Source organism: Vidua chalybeata, chromosome 34 (assembly GCF_026979565.1).
Source record: "Vidua chalybeata isolate OUT-0048 chromosome 34, bVidCha1 merged haplotype, whole genome shotgun sequence".
Lineage (NCBI taxonomy): Eukaryota > Metazoa > Chordata > Aves > Passeriformes > Viduidae > Vidua > Vidua chalybeata.
The window spans coordinates 567,739-590,097 of NC_071563.1; the positions used below are offsets into that span (position 1 = coordinate 567,739).

Sequence of the window (22,359 nt, forward strand, 5' to 3'; positions counted from 1 at the left end):
CCCCCAGCTGGGGTAAAAAGGCTCTTGCAACCCCCCCCGAGCAGACTGTGGGGGCATTGGAGAGATCCTGGGGGGTTTTAATGGGGGGTTTCAGCCCCGCCAATCAGGGTTTAGAAGCTTTTGGGGCGTCCCAGCGGATTTTGGGGGATTTTGGGGGGATTTGGGGGATTTCACGCCCCCAGTCGGGGTAAAAAGAGTCTTGGCCTCCCCCCCGAGCAGACTGTGGGGGCATTGGAGAGATCGGGCTGTTTATTGGGGGGTTTCGGGCCCCTCGATCAGGGTAAACACGGTTTTGGGGCGTCCCAGCGGATTTTGGGGTGTCTCGGGGCGTTTTAGGGTTTCACCCCCGCATTTGGTGCAGGGTTGGCTTTGAGGCCCCTCCCGACGCCTTTTGGGGGATTTGAGGCTTTCCAGACTCCCGAATATTTTAAAACACCCCCCCCCCCAAAAAACCCAGCGCGGGACCCCCCAAAAAGGGGCTTGGGGAGGTTCCCAAACCCCCCCGACCCCAAATTCCCTTTTTGGGGCGCGGCCCCAGCGCAGCTTTGGGGACCCCCAATGTCCCCCGGGGCCAGCGGGACCCTCTCGAGGCACTTTAATGGCTTTGGGCACCCCCCGCCCCAAAAGCCCGCCGGAGGGCTGGGGGGTCCGGGGGGGTCCCGGGCGGGTTTTGGGGTCCGGGGGGGGGTTTTGGGGTCCCGGGGGGGTTCAGGGGGCGCTGTCCCCGCTGCTGTCCCCAGAGTCGCTGTCCCCGTCCCGCAGCATCCGCCGCACCGTGCGGGACAGGTTCATGGGGTCACACCTGGGGGGCGGCGGGGGTGAGACCCCAAAAGGACCCCAATGTCCCATAGGGACCCCAATATCCCATAGAGGCCCCACAGAGACCCCAATGTCCCATAGGGACCCCACAGAGACCCCAATATCCCATAGGGACCCCAATATCCCATAGAGGCCCCAAAATCCCATAGGGACCCCACAGACACCCCAATATCCCATAGGGCCCCCAACATCCCATAGGGACCCCACAGACACCCCAATATCCCCAGGGGACCCCAATATCCCATACAGACCCCACAGAGACCCCAATATCCCATAGGGGACCCCAAAATCCCATGGGGACCCCACAGAGACCCCAATGACCTATAGAGACCCCACAGACACCTCAATATCCCATAGGGACCCCAATATCCCATGGAGGCCCCAAAATCCCATAGAGACCCCACAGAGAACCCAATGTCCCATAGGGACCCCAATATCCCATAGAGGCCCCAAAATCCCATAGGGACCCCACAGACACCCCAATGTCCCATAGGGACCCCAAAATCCCATAGGGACCCCACAGAGACCCCAATGTCCCATAGAGACCCCAATATCCCATAGAGGCCCCACAGACACCTCAATATCCCATAGGGGACCTCAATAGGGGACCACAGACACCCCAATATCCCATAGGGACCCCAAAATCCCATAGAGACCCCACAGACACCCCAATATCCCATAGGGACCCCAAAATCCCATAGAGACCCCACAGACACCCCAATATCCCATAGGGACCCCAAAATCCCATAGAGACCCCACAGACACCTCAAAATCCCATAGGGACCCCACAGACACCCCAATGTCCCATAGGGACCCCAATATCCCATAGGGACCCCAAAATCCCATAGGGACCCCACAGACACCCCAATGTCCCATAGGGACCCCACAGACACCTCAATATCCCATAGGGACCCCAAAATCCCATAGAGACCCCACAGACACCCCAATGTCCCATAGGGACCCCAAAATCCCATAGGGACCCCACAGAGACCCCATAGACCCCATTGACCTCATAGACACCCCAATATCCCATAGAAACCCCAATGTCCCACAGACACCCCAATGTCCCATAGGGGACCCCACAGACACCCCAAAATCCCATAGGGACCCCAAAATCCCACAGACACCCCAATGTCCCATAGAGACCCCAAAATCCCATAGGAACCCGAAAATCCCATGGGGACACACCATAGAGACCCCATAAACCCCACAGACCCCACAGACACCCCAATATCCCACAGAGACCCCATAGGGACCCCAATATCCCATAGGGACCCAACAGACACCCCAATGTCCCATAGGGACCCCAATATCCCATAGAGGCCCCAAAATCCCATAGGGACCCCACAGACACCCCAATGTCTCATAGGGACCCCACAGACACCTCAATATCCCATAGGGACCCCAAAATCCCATAGGGACCCCACAGACACCCCAATGTCCCATAGGGACCCCAAAATCCCATAGGGACCCCACAGACACCCCAATGTCCCACAGGGACCCCACAGACACCCCAATATCCCTAGGGGACCCCAAAATCCCATAGGGACCCCAATGTCCCATAGAGATCCCACAGGGACCCCACACCCCCCATAGGGGACCCCAATATCCCACAGAGACCCCACAGAGATCCCAATATCCCACAGAGACCCCACAGACACCCCAAAATCCCATAGGGACCCCAAAATCCCATAGGAACCCGAAAATCCCATAGGGACACCATAGAGACCCCAATATCCCATAGGGACCCCACAGAGACCCCATAAACCCCACAGAACCCACAGACACCCCAATATCCCACAGAGACCCCATAGGGACCCCAATATCCCATAGAGACCCCACAGACACCCCAATGTCCCATAGGGACCCCAAAATCCCATAGAGACCCCACAGACACCCCAATGTCCCATAGGGACCCCAAAATCCCATAGAGACCCCACAGACACCCCAATGTCCCATAGGGACCCCAAAATCCCATAGAGGCCCCAAAATCCCATAGGGACCCCACAGACACCTCAATGTCCCATACGGGACCCCAAAATCCCATAGGGACCCCACAGAGACCCCAATGTCCCATAGGGACCCCAATATCCCATAGAGGCCCCAAAATCCCATAGGGACCCCACAGACACCTCAATGTCCCATAGGGGACCCCAAAATCCCATAGGGACCCCACAGAGACCCCATAGACCCCATTGACCTCATAGACACCCCAATATCCCATAGAAACCCCAATGTCCCACAGACACCCCAATGTCCCATAGGGGACCCCACAGACACCCCAAAATCCCATAGAGACCCCAAAATCCCACAGACAGCCCAACGTCCCATAGAGACCCCAAAATCCCATAGGAACCCGAAAATCCCATAGGGACACCATAGAGACCCCAATATCCTATAGGGACCCCACAGAGACCCCATAAACCCCACAGACCCCACAGACACCCCAATATCCCACAGAGACCCCATAGGGACCCCAATATCCCATAGAGACCCCACAGACACCCCAATGTCCCATAGGGACCCCAAAATCCCATAGGGACCCAACAGACACCCCAATGTCCCATAGGGGACCCCAAAATCCCATAGGGACCCCACAGACACCCCAATGTCCCATAGGGGACCCCAAAATCCCATGGGGATCCCACAGACACCCCAATATCCCATAGGGACCCCAAAATCCCATAGGGACCCCAATGTCCCACAGAGACCCCACAGGGACCCCACAGACCCCACAGAGCCTCCAACACCCCATTAACCCCATAGAATCCTTACAGACCCCCCATCCTATAGGGGCTCTATGGGGTCTATGGGGTCCATAGGGATCTATGGGGTCTGTGGGGTCTGTGGGGTCCATAGGGATCTATGGGGTCTGTGGGGTCTGTGGGGTCCATAGGGATCTATGGGGTCTGTGGGGTCTGTGGGGTCTGTGGGGTCTGTGGGGTCCATAGGGATCTATGGGGTCTGTGGGGTCTGTGGGGTCTGTGGGGTCCATAGGGATCTATGGGGTCTGTGGGGTCTGTGGGGTCCATAGGGATCTATGGGGTCTGTGGGGTCTGTGGGGTCTGTGGGGTCCATAGGGATCTATGGGGTCTGTGGGGTCTGTGGGGTCCATAGGGATCTATGGGGTCTGTGGGGTCTGTGGGGTCTGTGGGGTCCATAGGGATCTATGGGGTCTGTGGGGTCTGTGGGGTCCATAGGGATCTATGGGGTCTGTGGGGTCTGTGAGGTCTATGGGGTCTGTAGGGGATCTATGGGGTCTGTGGGGGATCTATGGGGTCTGTGGGGTCTATGGGGTCTGTGGGGTCTATGGGATCTGTGGGGTCTATGGGGTCTATAGGGTTCTATGGGATCTATGGGGGTTCTACGGAGTCCATAGGGTTCCATGGGGTCTATAGGGCTTTGTGGGTTCTATAGGGCTTCCATGGGGATCTTTAGGGCTTTGTGGGTTCTATAGGGGTTCTATGGGGTCCATAGGGTTTTATAGGATCTATAGGGGTTCCATGGGGATCTATGGGGTTCTATGGGGTCTATAGGGGTTTGTGGGATCTACAGGGGTTCCATGGGGATCTATGGGGTTCTATGGGGTCCATAGGGCTTTGTGGGTTCTATAGGGGTTCTATGGGTTCTATGGGGTTCCATGGGGATCTTTAGGGTTCTATGGGGTCGATAGGGTTCTATGGGATCTATAGGGTTCTATGGGGTCTATAGCTGTTCCATGGGGATCTATAGGGGTTTGTGGGATCTATAGGGTTCCATGGGGTCCATAGGGTTCTATGGGGTCTATAGGGCTTTGTGGGATCTATAGGGGTTCCGTGGGGATCTGTAGGGTTCTATGAGATCCATAGGGGTTCCATGGGGTCTATAGGGCTTTGTGGGTTCTATAGGGCTTCTATGGGGTCCATAGGGCTTTGTGGGTTCTATAGGGGTTCTATGGGGATCTGTAGGGTTCTATGGGGTCCATAGGGTTCTATGGGATCTACAGGGGTTCCATGGGGATCTATGGGGTTCTATGGGGTCCATAGGGCTTTGTGGGTTCTATGGGGCCCGCGGGGCCCACAGGGGACCGTCCCCACCTGAGGCGTGCCCGGAGCACGGCCACGTGCCGCGCGGCGGCCGCGGCGCCGTCCCCGACGTCCTCGAGCTCCTGGCGCAGGCGGTGGCCCTGGGCCAGCGCTTGGGCCGTGCCCGCGGCCACCGCGGCCACCTGGTCAGCCAGGAGGCGGCCAGCGGCCTCGCTGGCACGGGCCTGGGGACATCGGGGACATGGGGGACATGGGGGACATTGGGGACATGGGGGACATCGGGGACATAGGGGACATGGGGCACATGGGGGACATGGGGGACATGGGGGACATGGGGGACATCGGGGACATGGGGGACATGGGGGACATCGAGGACATGGGGGACATCGGGGATATTGGGGACATTGAGGAGGTTGGGGACATGGGGGACATCGGGGACATCGGGGACATCGGGGACATTGGGGACATGGGAGACATCAGGGACATTGGGGACATTGGGGACATGGGGGACATGGGGGACATTGGGGACATGGGGACATGGGGGACATCGGGGGGATTGGGGACATGGGGGACATCGGGGACATGGGGGACATGGGGGACATCGAGGACATGGGGGACATTGGGGACATGGGAGACATCGGGGACATCGGGGACATGGGGCACATGGGGGACATGGGGGACATGGGGGACATGGGGGACATGGGGACATGGGGGACATGGGGGACATCGGGGACATCGGGGACATGGGGGACATGGGGCACATGTGGGACATTGGGGACATCGGGGACATCAGGGACAATGGGGACAATGGGGACAATGGGGACATCGGGGTATGGGACGGGGGAGATTGGGGACATCAGAGATGTTGGGAGGATTGAGGACATCGGGGACATTGAGGGGATTGGGGACATTGGGGACAGTGGGGACATTGGGGACATTGAGGGGGTTGGGGACATGGGGGACATTGGGCACATGTGGGACATGTGGGACATGTGGGACATGGGGGACATCGGGGGGATTGGGGACACTGGGGACAATGGGGCTGTTGGGGACATTGGGGACATTGAGGGGATTGGCGACATCGGGGACATGGGGGACAATGGGGACATCGGGGTATGGGACAGGGGAGATTGGGGACATCAGAGATGTTGGGAGGATTGAGGACATCGGGGACATTGAGGGGATTGGGGACATTGGGGACATTGGGGACATTGGGGGCATTGGGGACATTGGGGACATTGGGGGCATTGAGGGGATTGGGGACATTGGAGGGATTGGGGACACAGGGGACATCGGGGGTGTTGGGAACATTGGGGACATCGGGGACATCGGGGACAGTGGGGACATTGGGGACATTGGGGACATTGGGGCACAGGGAGGACACGTGGGGACACAGAGGCTGTGGGGGACAGCAGGTGACAGCGGGTGACAGGAGGTGACAGTAAGTGACAATGGGTGACAATAAATGTCGATAGATGACAAGGAATGGCAGAGGGTGACACAGGTGACACACAGTGACACAGATGACACACAGGTGACACACAGGTGACACACAGGTGACACACAAGTAACACAGGTGACACACAGGTGACACAGGTGACACACAAGTAACACAGGTGACACACAGGTGACACACAGTGACACAAGTGACACACAGGTGACACAGGTGACACAGGTGACATACAGGTGACACACAGGTGACACACAGGTGACACAGGTGACACACAGGTGACACACAGTGACACACAGGTGACACAGGTGACACAATGACACACAGGTGACACAGACGTGACACACAGGTGACACACAGGTGACACAGAGGTGACACACAGGTGACACACAGGTGACACAGGTGACACAGGTGACACACAGTGACACACAGGTGACACACAGGTGACACACAAGTAACACAGGTGACACACAGGTGACACACAGTGACACAAGTGACGCACAGGTGACACAGGTGACACAGGTGACATACAGGTGACACACAGGTGACACACAGGTGACACAGGTGACACACAGGTGACACACAGTGACACACAGGTGACACAGGTGACACAATGACACACAGGTGACACAGGTGACACTCAGGTGACACAGGTGACACACAGGTGACACACAGGTGACACAGGTGACACACAGGTGACACACAGTGACACACAGGTGACACAGGTGACACAATGACACACAGGTGACACAGAGGTGACACACAGGTGACACACAGGTGACACACAGGTGACACACAGTGACACAGGTGACACAGGTGACACTCAGGTGACACAATGACAAACAGGTGACACAGGTGACACCGGTGCCAGCCCCCACCTGCAGCCGGTAGCGCTCCCCCCGCAGCCGCTGCTCCTCGGCCTCGGCCGCCAAGAGCCGCAGGCGGCGCCCGGTGACACGCGCGGCACGGGCCAGCGCCAGGCGCGCCCTGCGGGGACAGCTGGGTCACCCACCGTGTCACCTGTGTCACCCTGGGTCACCTGGGTCACCCGCTGTCACCCGCTGTCACCTGGGTCACCCACAGTGTCACCTGGGTCACCCTGTGTCACCCGGGCCAGCGCCAGGCGCGCCCTGCGGGGACAGCCGGGTCACCTTGGGTCACCCACCGTGTCACCTGTGTCACCCTGTGTCACCTGTGTCACCCAGGTCACCTGTGTCACCCTGTGTCACCTGGGTCACCCGCTGTCACCTGGGTCACCCTGTGTCACCCTGGGTCACCCGGGCCAGCGCCAGGTGCCCCCTGAGGGGACAGCCGGGTCACCCACGGAGCCACCCAGGTCACCTGTGTCACCTGTGTCACCCGGGGTCACCTGGGTCACCCGCAGAGCCACCTGTGTCACCCTGTGTCACCCGAGTCACCCACAGTGTCACCTGTGTCACCCTGTGTCATCTGGGTCACCCACGGAACCACCTGTGTCACCCTGTGTCACCCTGTGTCACCCTGTGTCACCCGGGACAGCGCCAGCCATGCCCTGAGGGGACAGCTGTGTCACCTGTGTCACTCTTGCCACCTGTGTCCCCCCTGTCCCTCCTGTCCCCCCCTGTCCCCCCGTGTCCCCCGTGTCCCCCCCGTCCCCCCCGTCCCCGCTGTCCCCATTGTCCCCCCTTGTCCCTCTCGCTGTCCCCCCTGTCCCCCACTGTCCCCTGTCCCCCCCGTGTCCCCTACATGTCCCCTGATGTCCCCCTGTCCCCCCCCGTCCCCCCCTGTCCCCAGTGCCCCCCCGTCCCCGCTGTCCCCCCTGTCCCCGCTGTCCCCCCCGTGTCCCCCCCTGTCCCCATTGTCCCCCCCTGTCCCCGCTGTCCCCCGTGTCCCCTTCGTGTCCCCCTTGTCCCGCCATGTCCTCCCCGTCCCCCCGGTGTCCCGTTGTCTCCCCCCTGCCCCCCGTGTCCCCAGTGCCCCCCCGTCCCCGTTGTCCCCCCTGTCCCCCCCGTGTCCCCCCCCTGTCCCCACTGTCCCCCTGTCCCCCCCGTGTCCCCGCTGTCCCCCCCGTCCCCGCTGTCCCCGCTGTCCCCCACTGTCCCCCTTGTCCCCCTCTGTCCCCCCCGTGTCCCCCTCTGTCCCCGCTGTCCCCGCTGTCCCCGCTGTCCCCCCCGTGTCCCCGCTGTCCCCCCCGTGTCCCCGCTGTCCTCCCCCTGTCCCCGCTGTCCTCCCCCTGTCCCCGCTGTCCCCGCTGTCCCCGCTGTCCCCCCCGTGTCCCCGCTGTTCTCGCTGTCCCCCCCGTGTCCCCGCTGTCCCCGCTGTCCCCGCTGTCCCCGCTGTCCCCCCCCGTCCCCGCTGTCCCCGCTGTCCCCCACTGTCCCCCTTGTCCCCCTCTGTCCCCCCCGTGTCCCCCCCGTCCCCGCTGTCCCCGCTGTCCCCGCTGTCCCCGCGTGTCGCTGACCCCGCCTCGCTCCGCAGCAGCTCCTGCAGGCGGGCGCAGCGGGCGCGCAGGGCGGGCTCGGCGCTCCCGGGGCTTCCGGGGGTCCCGGTTATCCCGGTTATCCCGGCACTCCCGGTTGTCCCGGTTATCCCGGTTATCCCGGCACTCCCGGTTATCCCGGTTATCCCGGTTATCCCGGCACTCCCGGTTGTCCCGGTTATCCCGGTTAACTCGGCACTCCCGGTTGTCCCGGTTGTGTTGGTTATCCCGGTTAACTCGGCACTCCCGGTTATCCCGGTTATCCCGGTTATCTCGGCACCCCCGGCACTCCCGGTTATCCCGGTTGTCCCGGTTGTCCCGGTTATCTCGGTTATCTCGGCACCCCCGGCAATCCCGGTTATCCCAGCACTTCCGGGGCTCCCGGTTATCCCGGTTATCCCAGCACTCCCGGTTGTCCCGGTTGTCCCGGTTGTCCCGGTTATCCCAGCACTCCCGGTTGTCCCGGTTGTCCCGGTTGTCCCGGTTGTCCCGGTTGTCCCGGCACTCCCGGGGCTCCCGGTTATCCCGGTTATCCCAGCACTCCCGGTTGTCCCGGTTATCCCGGTCGTCCCGGTTGTCCCGGGGGTCCCGGGGGGGTCCCGGGCCCGCCTCAGCCGCTCCCGGAGCCGCCGCTGCTCCTGCGCCAGCCGGGCCCGCGCCACCTGCGCGTCCTGAGCCCGCGAGCCCGCGGCCACCAGCGCCAGCCGCAGCTCCTCCACCTGCGGGCGAGGGCCAGGGCACGGCGCTGTGCCACACCCGTGCCACACCTGTGCCACACCCGTGCCACACCCGCGCCACACCTGTGCCCACACCCGCGCCACACCCGCGCCACACCTGTGCCCACACCCGTGCCCACACCTGTGTCACACCCGTGCCACACCCGTGCCACAACTGTGCCCACACCTGTGCCACACCCGTGCCACACCTGTGCCACACCTGTGCCACACCCGTGCCACACCCATGCCACACCCGCGCCACACCTGTGCCACACCCGTGCCCACACCCGTGCCACACCCGTGCCACACCCGTGCCACACCTGTGCCACACCCGTGCCACACCTGCACCACACCTGTCCCCACGGCACCCACAGGTACACTCATGGCACCCATGGCACCCATGTCCCCATGTCCCCCCAGGTGTCCCAGGTGTCCCCATGTCCCCCCAGGTGTCCCAGGTGTCCCCGTATCCCCCCAGGTGTCCCAGGTCCCCCCAGGTGTCCCAGGTGTCCCCATGACCCCCCAGGTGTCCCAGGTGTCCCCATGTCCCCCCATGTCCCCCCAGGTGTCCCCATGTCCCCCCAGGTGTCCCCGTGTCCCCCCAGGTGTCCCAGGTGTCCCCATGACCCCCCAGGTGTCCCCGTGTCCCCCCAGGTGTCCCCATGTCCCCCCATGTCCCCCCAGGTGTCCCCGTGTCCCCCCAGGTGTCCCCATGTCCCCCCAGGTGTCCCCGTGTCCCCCCAGGTGTCCCAGGTGTCCCCATGTCCCCCCATGTCCCCCCATGTCCCCCGGTGTCCCCCCGGTGTCCCCACCTGTCGCAGCCGCTGCCGCAGCCGCTCCCGCAGGTCCCGGTTGTGCTCCCGCAGCTCCTCCAGCGCCGCCTGCAGCGCCGCGGGGTCACCAGCGGGGGCGCTGTGGGGACACGGGGGACACACGGGGACATTGAGGGGACACACGGGGACATTGAGGGGACACACGGGGACATTGAGGGGACACATGGGGACATCTGGGGACACATGGGGACATTGAGGGGACACATGGGGACATGTGGGGACATGTGGGGACATTGAGGGGACACATGGGGACATGTGGGGACACATGGGGACATTGAGGGGACACATGGGGACATCTGGGGACATCTGGGGACATGTGGGGACATCTGGGGACATGTGAGGACATCTGGGGACATACAGGGGACATGTGGGGACATCTGGGGACATAGAGGGGACACATGGGGACACGGGGGACACATGGGGACATAGAGGGGACACATGGGGACATAGAGGGGACACATGGGGACATCTGGGGACATACAGGGGACACATGGGGACATAGAAGGGACACATGGGGACATCTGGGGACACACATGGGGACACAGGGGACACACATGGGGACATAGAGACACATGGGGACACGTGGGGACATAGAGGGGACACACATGGGGACATGCAGGGGACATAGAGGGGACACGAGTGGCACACGTGGGGACACATGTGGCCATAGAGGGGACACATGGGGACACTTGGGGACATAGAGAGGACACGGGGGCATCTGGGGACGCATGGGGACATCTGGGGACATCTGGGGACATCTGGGGACATCTGGGGACATCTGGGGGCTATGGGGACATGCAGGGGACATGGGGACACATGGGGGCTATAGGGACACATGGGGACACATGGGGACACATGGGGGACACATGGGGGACACATGGGGGCTATAGGGGACACATGGGGACATAAAGGGGGCTATAGGGGACATAGAGGGGATACAGGGGACACATGGGGACATACTGGGGCTATGGGGACATGGGGACATATGGGGGATATAGGGGACACATGGGGACATCTGGGGACATCTGGGGGCTATAGGGGACACATGGGGACATAGAGAGGACATATGGGGACATATTGGGGCTATAGGGACATGGGGACACATGGGGACACATGGGGACATATTGGGGCTATAGGGACATGGGGACATATGGGGACACAGGGGGACACATGGGGACATAGAGGGGGCTATGGGGACATGCAGGGGACACATGGGGACATCTGGGGGCTATAGGGGATATCGGGGCATATAGGGACCTATAGGGGCTATAGGGACACATGGGGGCTATGGGGACACATGGGGACACATGGGGACACAGAGGGGGCTCTAGGGGACATGGGGACATCTGGGGACATCTGGTGGCTATAGGGACACAGGGGACACACATGGGGACATCTGGGGACATCTGGGGGGACATGGGGACATAGGGGGCACAGGGGACACACATGGGGACACGGGGACACAGGGGATACATGGGGACACATGGGGACACAGACGGGACATCTGGGGACATCTGGGACACACGGGGGACACAGGGGACACACATGGGGACACAGAGGGGACACAGAGGGGACATAGAGGGGACCCATGGGGACATATGGGGCTATGGGGGCTATAGGGGACACACGGGGCCCCACGGCCAGGCAGGGGGCGTGGCCGAGCTCACCTGGCGCGGGGGGCGTGGTCAACCTGCGCCGCCACCTGGTCCCGCTCCTGCTCCGCCTGGCGCCGGGAATGCTGGGCCGCCTGCACCGCCTGTGGGCGGGGCCGGCATGGACACGCCCCCCCGAGCCACGCCCACAGAACAGCCACGCCCAGCGGGTGCTTTAGCCCTGCCCATCACTCCATAGCCACACCCCCAGCAGCAATCGCCCGACCCCATTGGTCCTTAGCCACACCCACAGGCTGCTATAGCCCCGCCCACTGGTCCTTAGCTCTGCCCCCGCTGCAATAGCCACGCCCATTGGTCCTTAGCCCCACCCCAACCGCATTAGCCACGCCCATTGGTCATTAGCCCCACCCAACTGCAATAGCCACGCCCATTGATCCTTAGCCCCACCCAACTGAAATAGCCACGCCCATTGGTCCTTAGCCCCACCCAACTACAAAAGCTCCGCCCATTGGGCCTTAGCCCCGCCCCTCACCTTAGCCCCGCCCATTGGAACTTAGCACTGCCCCACCTGCAAAAGCACCGCCCATTGCCCCGCCCCTCGCCTTAGCCCCGCCCACCTGCCGCAGCCGCTCCAGCTCCGCCCCCCGGGCCTGGCACCGAGACTCCGCCTCCTGAGCCCGGAGCTCCGCCCCTGCCTTGGCAGCACGAGCGGCCTCCAGCTCCGCCCACAGCACCTGCCCCGCCTCCTGCAGAGGGGCGGGGTCAGTGACAGGCCACGCCCACACGCATGGCCCCGTCCACTGCCCCGCCAACCATGCACAGCCACACAACCCTCAGACCACGCCCCCTTTAGACAAACCACGCCTCTTTTAGCCCCATCATAGCCACACCCACCCGGACCCCGCCCCTTCCAGGGGCTCCACCCCCTCAGGCCCCACCCCACATGGCCCCACCCAAAGCTCTGCCACATAAGCCCCGCCTCCTTCACAGAGCACACCCCGGCCACACCCTCTTTGCCCACTTAAGCCACACCCCCTGCCAGAGGCTCCTCCCCCACAATCCACACCCCTTTCCCCCACACCTGCCCGAGGCCCCGCCCCCGAGGCCCCCGGCCCCGCCCACCTGCTGCAGGCGCAGCCGCTCCTTGGCCCGGTCCAGGGCCCGGCAGGCTCCGCCCACCCGGGCCTGGGCTCCGCCCACCGCGATCTCCAGCGCCCGCAGGGCCCCGCCCTCCATCAGGCTCCGCCCCCGCTCTGCCGCCAGGCTCCGCCCCAGCGCCGCCACCTGATTGGGCAGGGGCGTGATTGACAGCGCCGAGCTCCGCCCCCAGGGTGAGGGACAGCCCCATGCCCTTCCCACTTGGGTGATTGACAGCCGCATGCCCCACCCCTTCCTCAGTGAGAGGAGGGGCCAGGCTGTGACTGACATGTGCTGGCCACGCCCCTCTCTGCAAGCCCCGCCCACCTGGCTGCTGAGGTCCCGCAGCTCCTCCTGCAGGTCCCGGCGGCGCTCGGCCTGTGGGGGGAGGTTTGGGGGGGACACAAATTCCGGGGGGGTCCCCAAAATCCGGGGGGTGCAAAAATCTGGGGGGTCCCAAAATCCGGAGGGTCCCGAAATGGGGGGGGGGTCCCCAAAATCCAGGGGGTCCCAGAATCCAGGGGGTCCCCAATTCCGGGGGCATCCTAAAATCCAGGGGTCCCAAAATCCAGGGAACACCAAAATTCGGGGGGGGTCCCAAAATCGAGGAAACCCCAAAATTCGGGGGGAGGATCCTAAAATCCAGGGGTGTTCCAAAATCCGGGGGGTCCCAAAATCCAGAGGGTCCCCAAATCCAAGGGTCCCAAAATTCAGGGGGGTCCCCAAATCCGGGAACCCAAAATCCGGGGGGTCACAAAATCCGGGGGGTCCCAAAATCCAGGGAACCCCAAAATTCGGGGTGGGGGGGGGTCCTAAAATCCAGGGGGGTTCCAAAATCCGGGGGGTCCCAAAATCCGGTGGGGTCCTAAAATCTGGGGGATCACAAAATCCAGGGAATACCAAATCCAGGGGGTCCCAAATTCCAAGGGGATCCTAAAATCCAGGGGGTCCCAAAATCCAGGGAACCCCAAAAATCCAGGGGGTGCAAAAATCCGGGGGTGGGTCCCAAAATCCAGGGGTTCCCAAAATCTGGGGGATCCCAAAATCCGGGGGGGGGGGGGTTCCCCAAATGCGGGGGTCCCGGGGGTCCGGGGCAGTCCCAAACTCTGAGGGGTCCCAGGCGCTGCCGGGGCTCCAAGGAACCCCAAAATCTGGGCGGTTCCCAGGAATTCGGGGTGTCCCCAAATTCCCGGGGGTCCGGGGGGCCCCCAAGTGTCCCTGGGGGTGCCGGGAATTTGGGGAGTCCCAGGCGGCCAGAGGGGCCCAAATGCCCGGGGAACCCCAAAGTCCCAAAGTTTGGGGGGGGGGCAGAAGTCTGGGGGGGCTCGGGTCTTTGGGGGGTCCCAGGTGTTTGGGAGGGGGTCTCAGATCTTTGGGGGGGGGTCTCAGATATTTGGGGGATCCCAGGTGTTTGGGGGTCCCAGAAGTCTGGAGGGTCCCAGATCTTGGGGGGGGTCCCAGGTTTTGGGGGGTCCCAGATCTTTGGGGGGTCCCAGATCTTTGGAGGGGTCTCAGATCTTTGGGGGGGTCCCAGGTTTTGGGGGTCCCAGATCTTTGGGGGGGTCACAGGTTTTGGGGGGGTCCCAGATCTTTGGGGGGTCCCAGATCTTTGGAGGGGTCTCAGATCTTTGGGGGGGTCCCAGGTTTTGGGGGGGTCCCAGATCTTTGGAGGGGTCTCAAATCTTTGGGGGGACCCCGAAGTCTGGGGTTGCCAGGTCTTTGGGGGGGGGGTCCCAGAAGTCTGGGGGAGTCTCAGATCTTTGGGGGGTCCCAGGTGTTTGGGGGGGGTCTCAGATATTTGGGGGATCCCAGGTGTTTGGGGGGGCAGAAGCCTGGAGGGTCCCAGATCTTGGGGGGGGTCCCAGGTTTTGGGGGGTCCCAGATCTTTGGGGGATCCCAGATCTTTGGAGGGGTCTCAGATCTTTGGGGGGTCCCAGATCTTGGGGGGGTCCCAGGTCTTTGGGGGGTCCCAGATCTTTGGGGGGTCCTAGGTGTTTGGGAGGGGGTCTCAGATCTTTGGGGGGGGTCTCAGATATTTGGGGGATCCCAGGTTTTTGGGGGTCCCAGAAGTCTGGAGGGTCCCAGATCTTGGGGGGGGTCCCAGGTTTTGGGGGGTCCCAGATCTTTGGAGGGGTCCCAGATCTTGGGGGGGGTCCCAGGTTTTGGGGGGTCCCAGATCTTTGGAGGGGTCCCAGATCTTGGGGGGGGTCCCAGGTTTTGGGGGGGTCCCAGATCTTTGGGGGGTCCCAGATCTTGGGGGGGTCCCAGGTCTTTGGGGGGTCCCAGATCTTTGGGGGATCCCAGATCTTTGGGGGGTCCCAGATCTTGGGGGGGTCCCAGGTCTTTGGGGGGTCCCAGATCTTTGGGGGGTCCTAGGTGTTTGGGAGGGGGTCCCAGATCTTTGGGGGGGGTCCCAGGTTTTGGGGGGTCTCAGATCTTTGGGGGGTCCCAGGTCTTTGGGGGAGTATCAGATATTTGGCGGGTCCGAGGTTTTTGGGGGGCCCAGAAGTCTGGAGGATCCCAGGTGTTTGGGGGGTTCCAGGTCTTTGGGGGGGTCCCAAGTCTTTGTGGGGTCCCAGGTGTTTTGGGGTCCCAGGTGTTTGAGGGAGTCTCAAATCTTTGGGGGGGTCCCATGACTCTGGGCGGTTCCCAAAATCTGGGGGATCCCCAGAGTTCGAGGGGTCCAGAAGGTTCCCTGGAATCGGGGGGGGGGGGTCCTGTACTTTTGGGGGGTCAAAAAGTCCGGGGGGGGGGGTCCCAAAATCTGGGGGATCCCAAAATCTGGGGGGGTCCCCTCTGCCCGGGGGGTCCCCAGGAGTCCGCGGACCCCTCGGGGGGGACACAGGGGGGGAACAGTTTGGGGGGGTCGGGGGTCGGGGGGCGTGTCCGTTCCCACGGGGGGGGAGGGGCGCCCCGTGTCCCTGTCCCTGTCACTGTGTCCCTGTCGCTGTGTCCCTGTCCCTGTCACTGTGTCCCTGTCGCCGTGTCGCTGTCCCCGTCCCGTGTCGCTGTCCCTGTCGCTGTGTCCCTGTCGCCGTGTCGCTGTCCCCGCCCCGTGTCGCTGTCCCTGTGTCGCTGTCCCCGCCCCTCTGTCGCTGTCCCTGTCGCTGTGTCGCTGTCCCTGTGTCCCTGTCCCTGTGTCGCTGTCCCTGTGTCGCTGTCCCCGCCCCTCTGTCGCTGTCCCTGTCGCTTTGTCCCTGTCCCCTCCGCGTTGTCGCTGTCCCCGCCCCGTGTCCCAATTCCAGCCCGGGGCTGGCGGGGGGCCAGGGGGGCCGCGGAGGGGGCGCCGGGGGTCCCCAGCCAAAGGCGGGAGGGGGGGGCTGGGAACCCCCAAATGTCGGGACCCCCCCCGGGAACCCCCCCGGGACCCCCTCCGGGACCCCCCCCAGGTGGGGCCGAGGCTTCCCCGGGGGTTTGGGGGGGTCCCCGGCATCACCTGGGCCCCCCCAGCGCCACCCCCGCGTCCTCCCTTCCCCCTCACCTGGGGGTCCCTCCCCTCACCCGGGGGTCCCTCCCCTCACCTGGGGGTCCCCCCCACTCACCTGTGCCAACCGGGGGGGGCTGCGTTGTCCCCCGTTGTCCCCCGCGTCCATCATGGCGCAACCCGGGGGGGGGGGGGGCTCTGGAGCACCAGAGACCCCTCCCCAAAATCCGCATCAGCCCCGGGCTGCGACCCCTCCCCACAGCTCCGGGTCCCTTTCTTTTTTTTGGGGGGGGGGGGGGAAGTGCGGATGTCCCCGGAATCCCCACCCTGAGAGGGGTTTTGTGCCCCCTGCCCACCCTGGGGGGGTTTCGGGGCCCCATCCTGGGGGGGTTTGTGCCCCCTGCCCACCCTGGGGGGGTTGTGCCCCCCGCCCGCCCCGGGCCGCTCCGCACCCCGTGCCCCTCACCTGCCGCTCCGGGGCCGGGGCGCTGCCGGTGCCAGCCCCAGGAGAAGCCGCGGGTGGCACCGCGGGTGGCACCGCGTCCCTCCCCCCACGGGCTGTCCCCTCGGGGAGGGGACAGCGTCCGCCCAACCCCCCCCCGCCCCCCCCCCCGCCCCGGGCCGCCGTCCGGGCGGCTCCGTTCGGCTCCAGCGGCTCCGGTGCCGCCGCCGCCCTCGCCCCGAGGGGACGCGGGTTTCGGGGCACCGCCCCGGGGCACCCGAGCGTGGGTGACACCCCTGTCCTCGCCCAGGGTAGCGGAATTCGGGTGGCACCCCCGCCTGAGGGGACACAGGTGTCCCAGGGCACCTCAAAATTTCAGTGTCACTCCCACCCAAGGGGACACAGGTGTCCCAGGGCACCTCAAAATTTCAGTGTCACTCCCACCCAAGGGGACACAGGTGTCACAGGGCAGCCCGGAATTTGGGTGCCATCCTCACCAAGGGGACACAGGTGTCCCAGGGCACTGTGGAATTTGGGTGCCATCCTCACCGAGGGGACACAGGTGTCCCAGAGCACCACAGAATTTGGGTGCCACCCCCGCCTGAGGGGACACAGGTGTCCCAGGGCACTGTGGAATTTGGGTGTCACCCTCACCCGAGGGGACACAGGTGTCACAGGGCACTGTGGAATTTGGGTGCCACCCTCACCCGAGGGGACACAGGTGTCCCGGGGCACCCCGGAATTTGGGTGCCATCCTCACCGAGGGGACACAGGTGTCCCAGGGCACCCCGGAATTTGGGTGCCATCCTCACCAAGGGGACACAGGTGTCCCGGGGCACCCCGGAATTTGGGTGCCATCCTCACCAAGGGGACACAGGTGTCCCAGGGCACCCCGGAATTTGGGTGCCACCCCCACCTGAGGGGACACAGGTGTCCCAGGGCACTGTGGAATTTGGGTGCCATCCTCACCGAGGGGACACAGGTGTCCCAGAGCACCACAGAATTTGGGTGCCACCCCCGCCTGAGGGGACACAGGTGTCCCAGGGCACTGTGGAATTTGGGTGTCACCCTCACCCGAGGGGACACAGGTGTCACAGGGCACTGTGGAATTTGGGTGCCACCCTCACCCGAGGGGACACAGGTGTCCCGGGGCACCCCGGAATTTGGGTGCCATCCTCACCAAGGGGACACAGGTGTCCCGGGGCACCCCGGAATTTGGGTGCCATCCTCACCAAGGGGACACAGGTGTCCCAGGGCACCCCGGAATTTGGGTGCCATCCTCACCAAGGGGACACAGGTGTCACAGGGCACTGTGGAATTTGGGTGCCATCCTCACCCGAGGGGACACAGGTGTCCCGGGGCACCCCGGAATTTGGGTGCCATCCTCACCAAGGGGACACAGGTGTCCCGGGGCACCCCGGAATTTGGGTGCCACCCCCACCCGAGGGGACACAGGTGTCCCAGGGCACCCCGGAATTTGGGTGCCACCCCCACCCGAGGGGACACAGGTGTCCCAGGGCACCCCGGAATTTGGGTGCCACCCCCACCCGAGGGGATGCCGGTTTTGGGGCACCAGCCCAGGGCACCCCGGAATTCGGGAGCCACCCAAGGGAGGAACGTTGGGCTGGTGGGAACCGCAGGGACGTCACCTGTGATGTCACCTGTGATGTCACCTGTGACGTCACCTGTGACGTCACGGTGCCAGCTGCGATGTGGGCAGGGCACGGCACCAGCGGTGACATCACGGTGCTGGGTGTGATGTCACAGTGCTGGGTGTGATGTCACAGTGCTGGGTGTGATGTCACGGTGCTGGCTGTGACGTCACGGCGGGGAAGGCTCTTGGTGATGTCACAGGTGTCACTGACCCCTTGCGTGGGCTGGGGTTGGGTGGGACAGGGGGTCATGGGGTCATACAAGGGGTCATCGCTGGGGTCACCGGTGCAGTGGGTGAATCTGGAGAGACACGGAGTGACGCCGGTCACCAGGGGTCACCAAGGGTCACCACGGGTCACCAGGGGTCACCACGGGTCACCAGGGGTCACCACAGGTCACCACGGGTCACCAGGGGTCACCAGGGGTCACCACAGGTCACCACGGGTCACCAAGGGTCACCATGGGTCACCATGGGTCAACACGGGTCAACCTGGAGAGACACAGGGTCACCATGGGTCACCATGGTCAACCTGGAGAGACACAGAGTGACACCAGTCACCATGGGTCACCATGGTCACCAAGGGTCACCACGGGTCACCACGGGTCACCACGGGTCACCAAGGGTCACCATGGGTCACCATGGGTCACCACGGGTCACCAGGGGTCACCATGGGTCACCACTGGTCACCACGGGTCACCACTGGTCAATACAGATCAACCTGGAGAGACACAGAGTGACCAGGGGTCACCACGGGTCACCATGGCCCAACCTGGAGAGACACAGTGTCACATCAGTCACCAAGGGTCACCAGGGGTCACCACGGGTCAACCTGGAGAGACACAGAGTGACACAGGTCACCAAGGGTCACCAAGGGTCACCATGGGTCAACCTGGAGAGAAACAGAGTGACATCAGTCACCAAGGGTCACCAGGAGTCACCAAGAGTCACCAAGGGTCACCATGGGTCAGCCTGGAGAGAAACAGAGTGACATCAGTCACCAAGGGTCACCAGGGGTCACCAAGAGTCACTATGGATCAGCAGGGGTCAGCAGGGGTCACCATGGGTCAACCTGGATCAGTGTGGGTCAATGTGGGTCAACATGGATCAGCGTGGATGGGCATGGATCAGGATGGATCCATGTGGATCAGTGTGGGTCAGAATGGATCAGTGTGGGTCAATGTGGGTCAGCATGGATCAGGATGGATCCATGTGGATCAGTGTGGGTCAGAATGGATCAGTGTGGGTCAATGTGGGTCAGCATGGATCAGGATGGATCCATGTGGATCAGTGTGGTTGGGCATGGATTGATGTGGGCCAACGTGGACCCATGTGGATCAGTGTGGGTCAACCTGGATCCGAGTGGGTCAACATGGATTGATGTGGGTCAGCATGGATCAGAGTGGGCCAACATGGATCAATGTGGGTCAGTGTGGATCAACTTGGGTCAGTGAGGGTCAACCTGGATCCGAGTGGGTCACCATGGATCAATGTGGGTCAGTGTGGGTCAGCATGGATCAGTGTGGGGTCAGTGTGGATCAACTTGGATCAGTGAGGGTCAACATGGGCCAGGGTGGGTCAACCTGGATCAATGTGGGCCAGCCTGGATCAATGTGGTCAGTGTGGGTCACCGTGGATTGATGTGGGTCAGCATGGATCAGTGTGGGTCAATGTGTGACAGCATGGATCAACAGGAGTCAACGAATCAGTGTGGGTCCACATGGATGGACATGGATCAAAATGGGCCAAGAGGAGTCCAAGAATCAACGTGGGTCCACATGGATCAAGATGGACCAGGAGGAGTCAGCATGGATCACCACGGATCGACAGGGGTTAACAAGTCAACATGGGTCCACACCATGGGCCAAGAGGAGTCAACATGGGTCCACATGGATGGACACGGATGGACATGGGCCAAAAGGAGTCAACGTTGGTCGCCATGGATGGACATGGACCATCATGGGCCAAGAGGAGTCACTGTTGATCACCATGGATCAACAGGAGTCAATGAATCAATGTGGGTCAACACGGATGGACACGGACCATCATGGGCCAAGAGGAGTCCACGTGGGACCACATGGATGGACATGGACCATCATGGGCCAAGAGGAGTCACTGTTGATCACCATGGATCAACAGGAGTCAATGAATCAATGTCGGTCAACACGGATGGACACGGACCATCATGGGCCAAGAGGAGTCAACATGGGACCACATGGATGGACATGGACCATCATGGGCCAAGAGGAGTCAACGTGGGTCCACATGGATCAAAATGGGCCAGGAGGAATCAGCATGGATCACCATGGATCGACAGGCATCAACAAGTCAACATGGGTCCACATCATGGGCCAAGAGGAGTCAACGTGGGTCCACATGGATGGACACGGATCAAAATGGGCCAAGAGGAGTCAAAGAATCAATGTGGGTCCACATGGATGGACATGGGCCAAAATGGACCAGGAGGAGTCAACGTGGGTCAACATGGATGGACATGGACCATCATGGGCCAAGAGGAGTCCAAGTGGGCCAACATGGGTGGAGATGGATGGACATGAGCCAAGAGCAGTCAATATTGGTCCACATGGATGGACACGGACCATCATGGACCAAGAGGAGTCCACCTGGGTCCACATGGATGGAGATGGACCATAATGGGCCAAGAGGAGTCAACGTTGATCACTGTGGATCGACAGGGGTCAGTGAATCAATGTGGGTCAACATGGATGGAGACGGATGGACATGGGCCAAGAGGAGTCAATGTGGGTCAGCGTGGATGGACATGGACTATCACGGTCCAAGAGGAGTCAATGTTGATCACTATGGATCAACAGGGGTCAGTGAATCAACGTGGGTCCACATGGATGGACACGGATGGACATGGGCCAAAAGGAGTCAACGTTGGTTGCCATGGATGGACATGGACCATCATGGGCCAAGAGGAGTCAATGTTGATCACTATGGATTGACAGGGGTCAATGAATCAATGTCGGTCAACACGGATGGACACGGACCATCATGGGCCAAGAGGAGTCCACGTGGAACCACATGGATGGACATGGACCATCATGGGCCAAGAGGAGTCACTGTTGATCACCATGGATCAACAGGAGTCAATGAATCAATGTGGGTCAACACGGATGGACATGGAGCAAAATGGACCAAGAGGAGTCAACGTGGGTCCACATGGATGGAGATGGACCAAGAGGAATCTGCATGGATCACCATGGATCGACAGGGGTTAACAAGTCAACATGGGTCCACATCATGGGCCAAGAGGAGTCCACGTGGGTCCACATGGATGGACACGGACCATCATGGGCCAAGAGGAGTCCACGTGGGTCCACATGGATGGACACGGACCATCACGGGGCCCCTGTGAGGGTGCGTAGGGGGGTCCAGCTCCGTGGGGGTCCCTAAGGGGGTCCCTGTGGGGTCTGTGGGGACATTGGGGACATTGGGGTCACCATGGGGACATTGGGGACATTGGGGTCCCTGTGAGGATCCCTGTGGGGTCTGTGAGGACTTTGGGGTCCCCACGGGGTCCTTTTGGAGCCTGTGGGGACATTGGGGGATCTCTGTAGGGTCTTTGGGGACACTGGCGTCCCCATGGGGATCCCTTTGGGGTCTGTGGGGACATTGGGGTCCCTGTGAGCATCTCTTTGGGGTCTGTGAGGACTTTGGGGTCATTGGGGACTTTGGGGTCCCCATGGGGATCCCTTTTGGGTCTGTGGGGACATTGGAGGGTCGCTGTGGGGTTTGTGGGGACTTTGGGTTCCCTCTGGGGACAT

General features: G+C 62.3%; 1 protein-coding gene across 3 annotated transcripts; it reads right to left on the bottom strand.

Moving 5' to 3' along the window:
• Window positions 1-580: 580 nt before the first annotated feature.
• On the bottom strand, window positions 581-16,953 carry LOC128802167 (Golgi-associated RAB2B interactor protein 3-like). Of its 3 annotated transcripts, none has more exons than XM_053968399.1 (11): window positions 16,942-16,953; window positions 16,594-16,691; window positions 13,379-13,429; window positions 13,037-13,198; window positions 12,532-12,648; window positions 11,969-12,057; window positions 10,281-10,380; window positions 8,735-9,471; window positions 7,173-7,281; window positions 4,896-5,068; window positions 581-802 (listed from the first exon to the last, which is right to left on the bottom strand). In XM_053968399.1, the coding sequence occupies exons 2-11, from the start codon at window positions 16,645-16,647 to the stop codon at window positions 709-711; spliced, it is 1,686 nt and encodes a 561-aa protein (XP_053824374.1). In that variant the 5' UTR covers window positions 16,648-16,691; window positions 16,942-16,953; the 3' UTR covers window positions 581-708. The 3 variants fall into 3 exon arrangements, with proteins under 3 accessions (XP_053824374.1, XP_053824373.1, XP_053824375.1); XM_053968398.1 differs by having other exon boundaries at window positions 12,532-12,660; XM_053968400.1 differs by lacking the exon at window positions 13,379-13,429 and having other exon boundaries at window positions 12,532-12,660.
• Window positions 16,954-22,359: the final 5,406 nt, after the last annotated feature.

What these genes read in the sequence shown, in the direction of transcription:
- LOC128802167 (XM_053968398.1), bottom strand. Translation starts at nt 16,647, where the DNA reads ATGATGGACGCGGGGGACAACGGGGGACAACGCAGCCCCCCCCGGTTG. An exon ending in TGCGGCAGCGGCTGCGACAG is followed by an intron (nt 9,472 to 10,280) that starts GTGGGGACACCG and finishes CCTCGCCCGCAG; the next exon opens with GTGGAGGAGCTGCGGCTGGC. An exon ending in GGGAGCGCTACCGGCTGCAG is followed by an intron (nt 5,069 to 7,172) that starts GTGGGGGCTGGC and finishes CGATGTCCCCAG; the next exon opens with GCCCGTGCCAGCGAGGCCGC.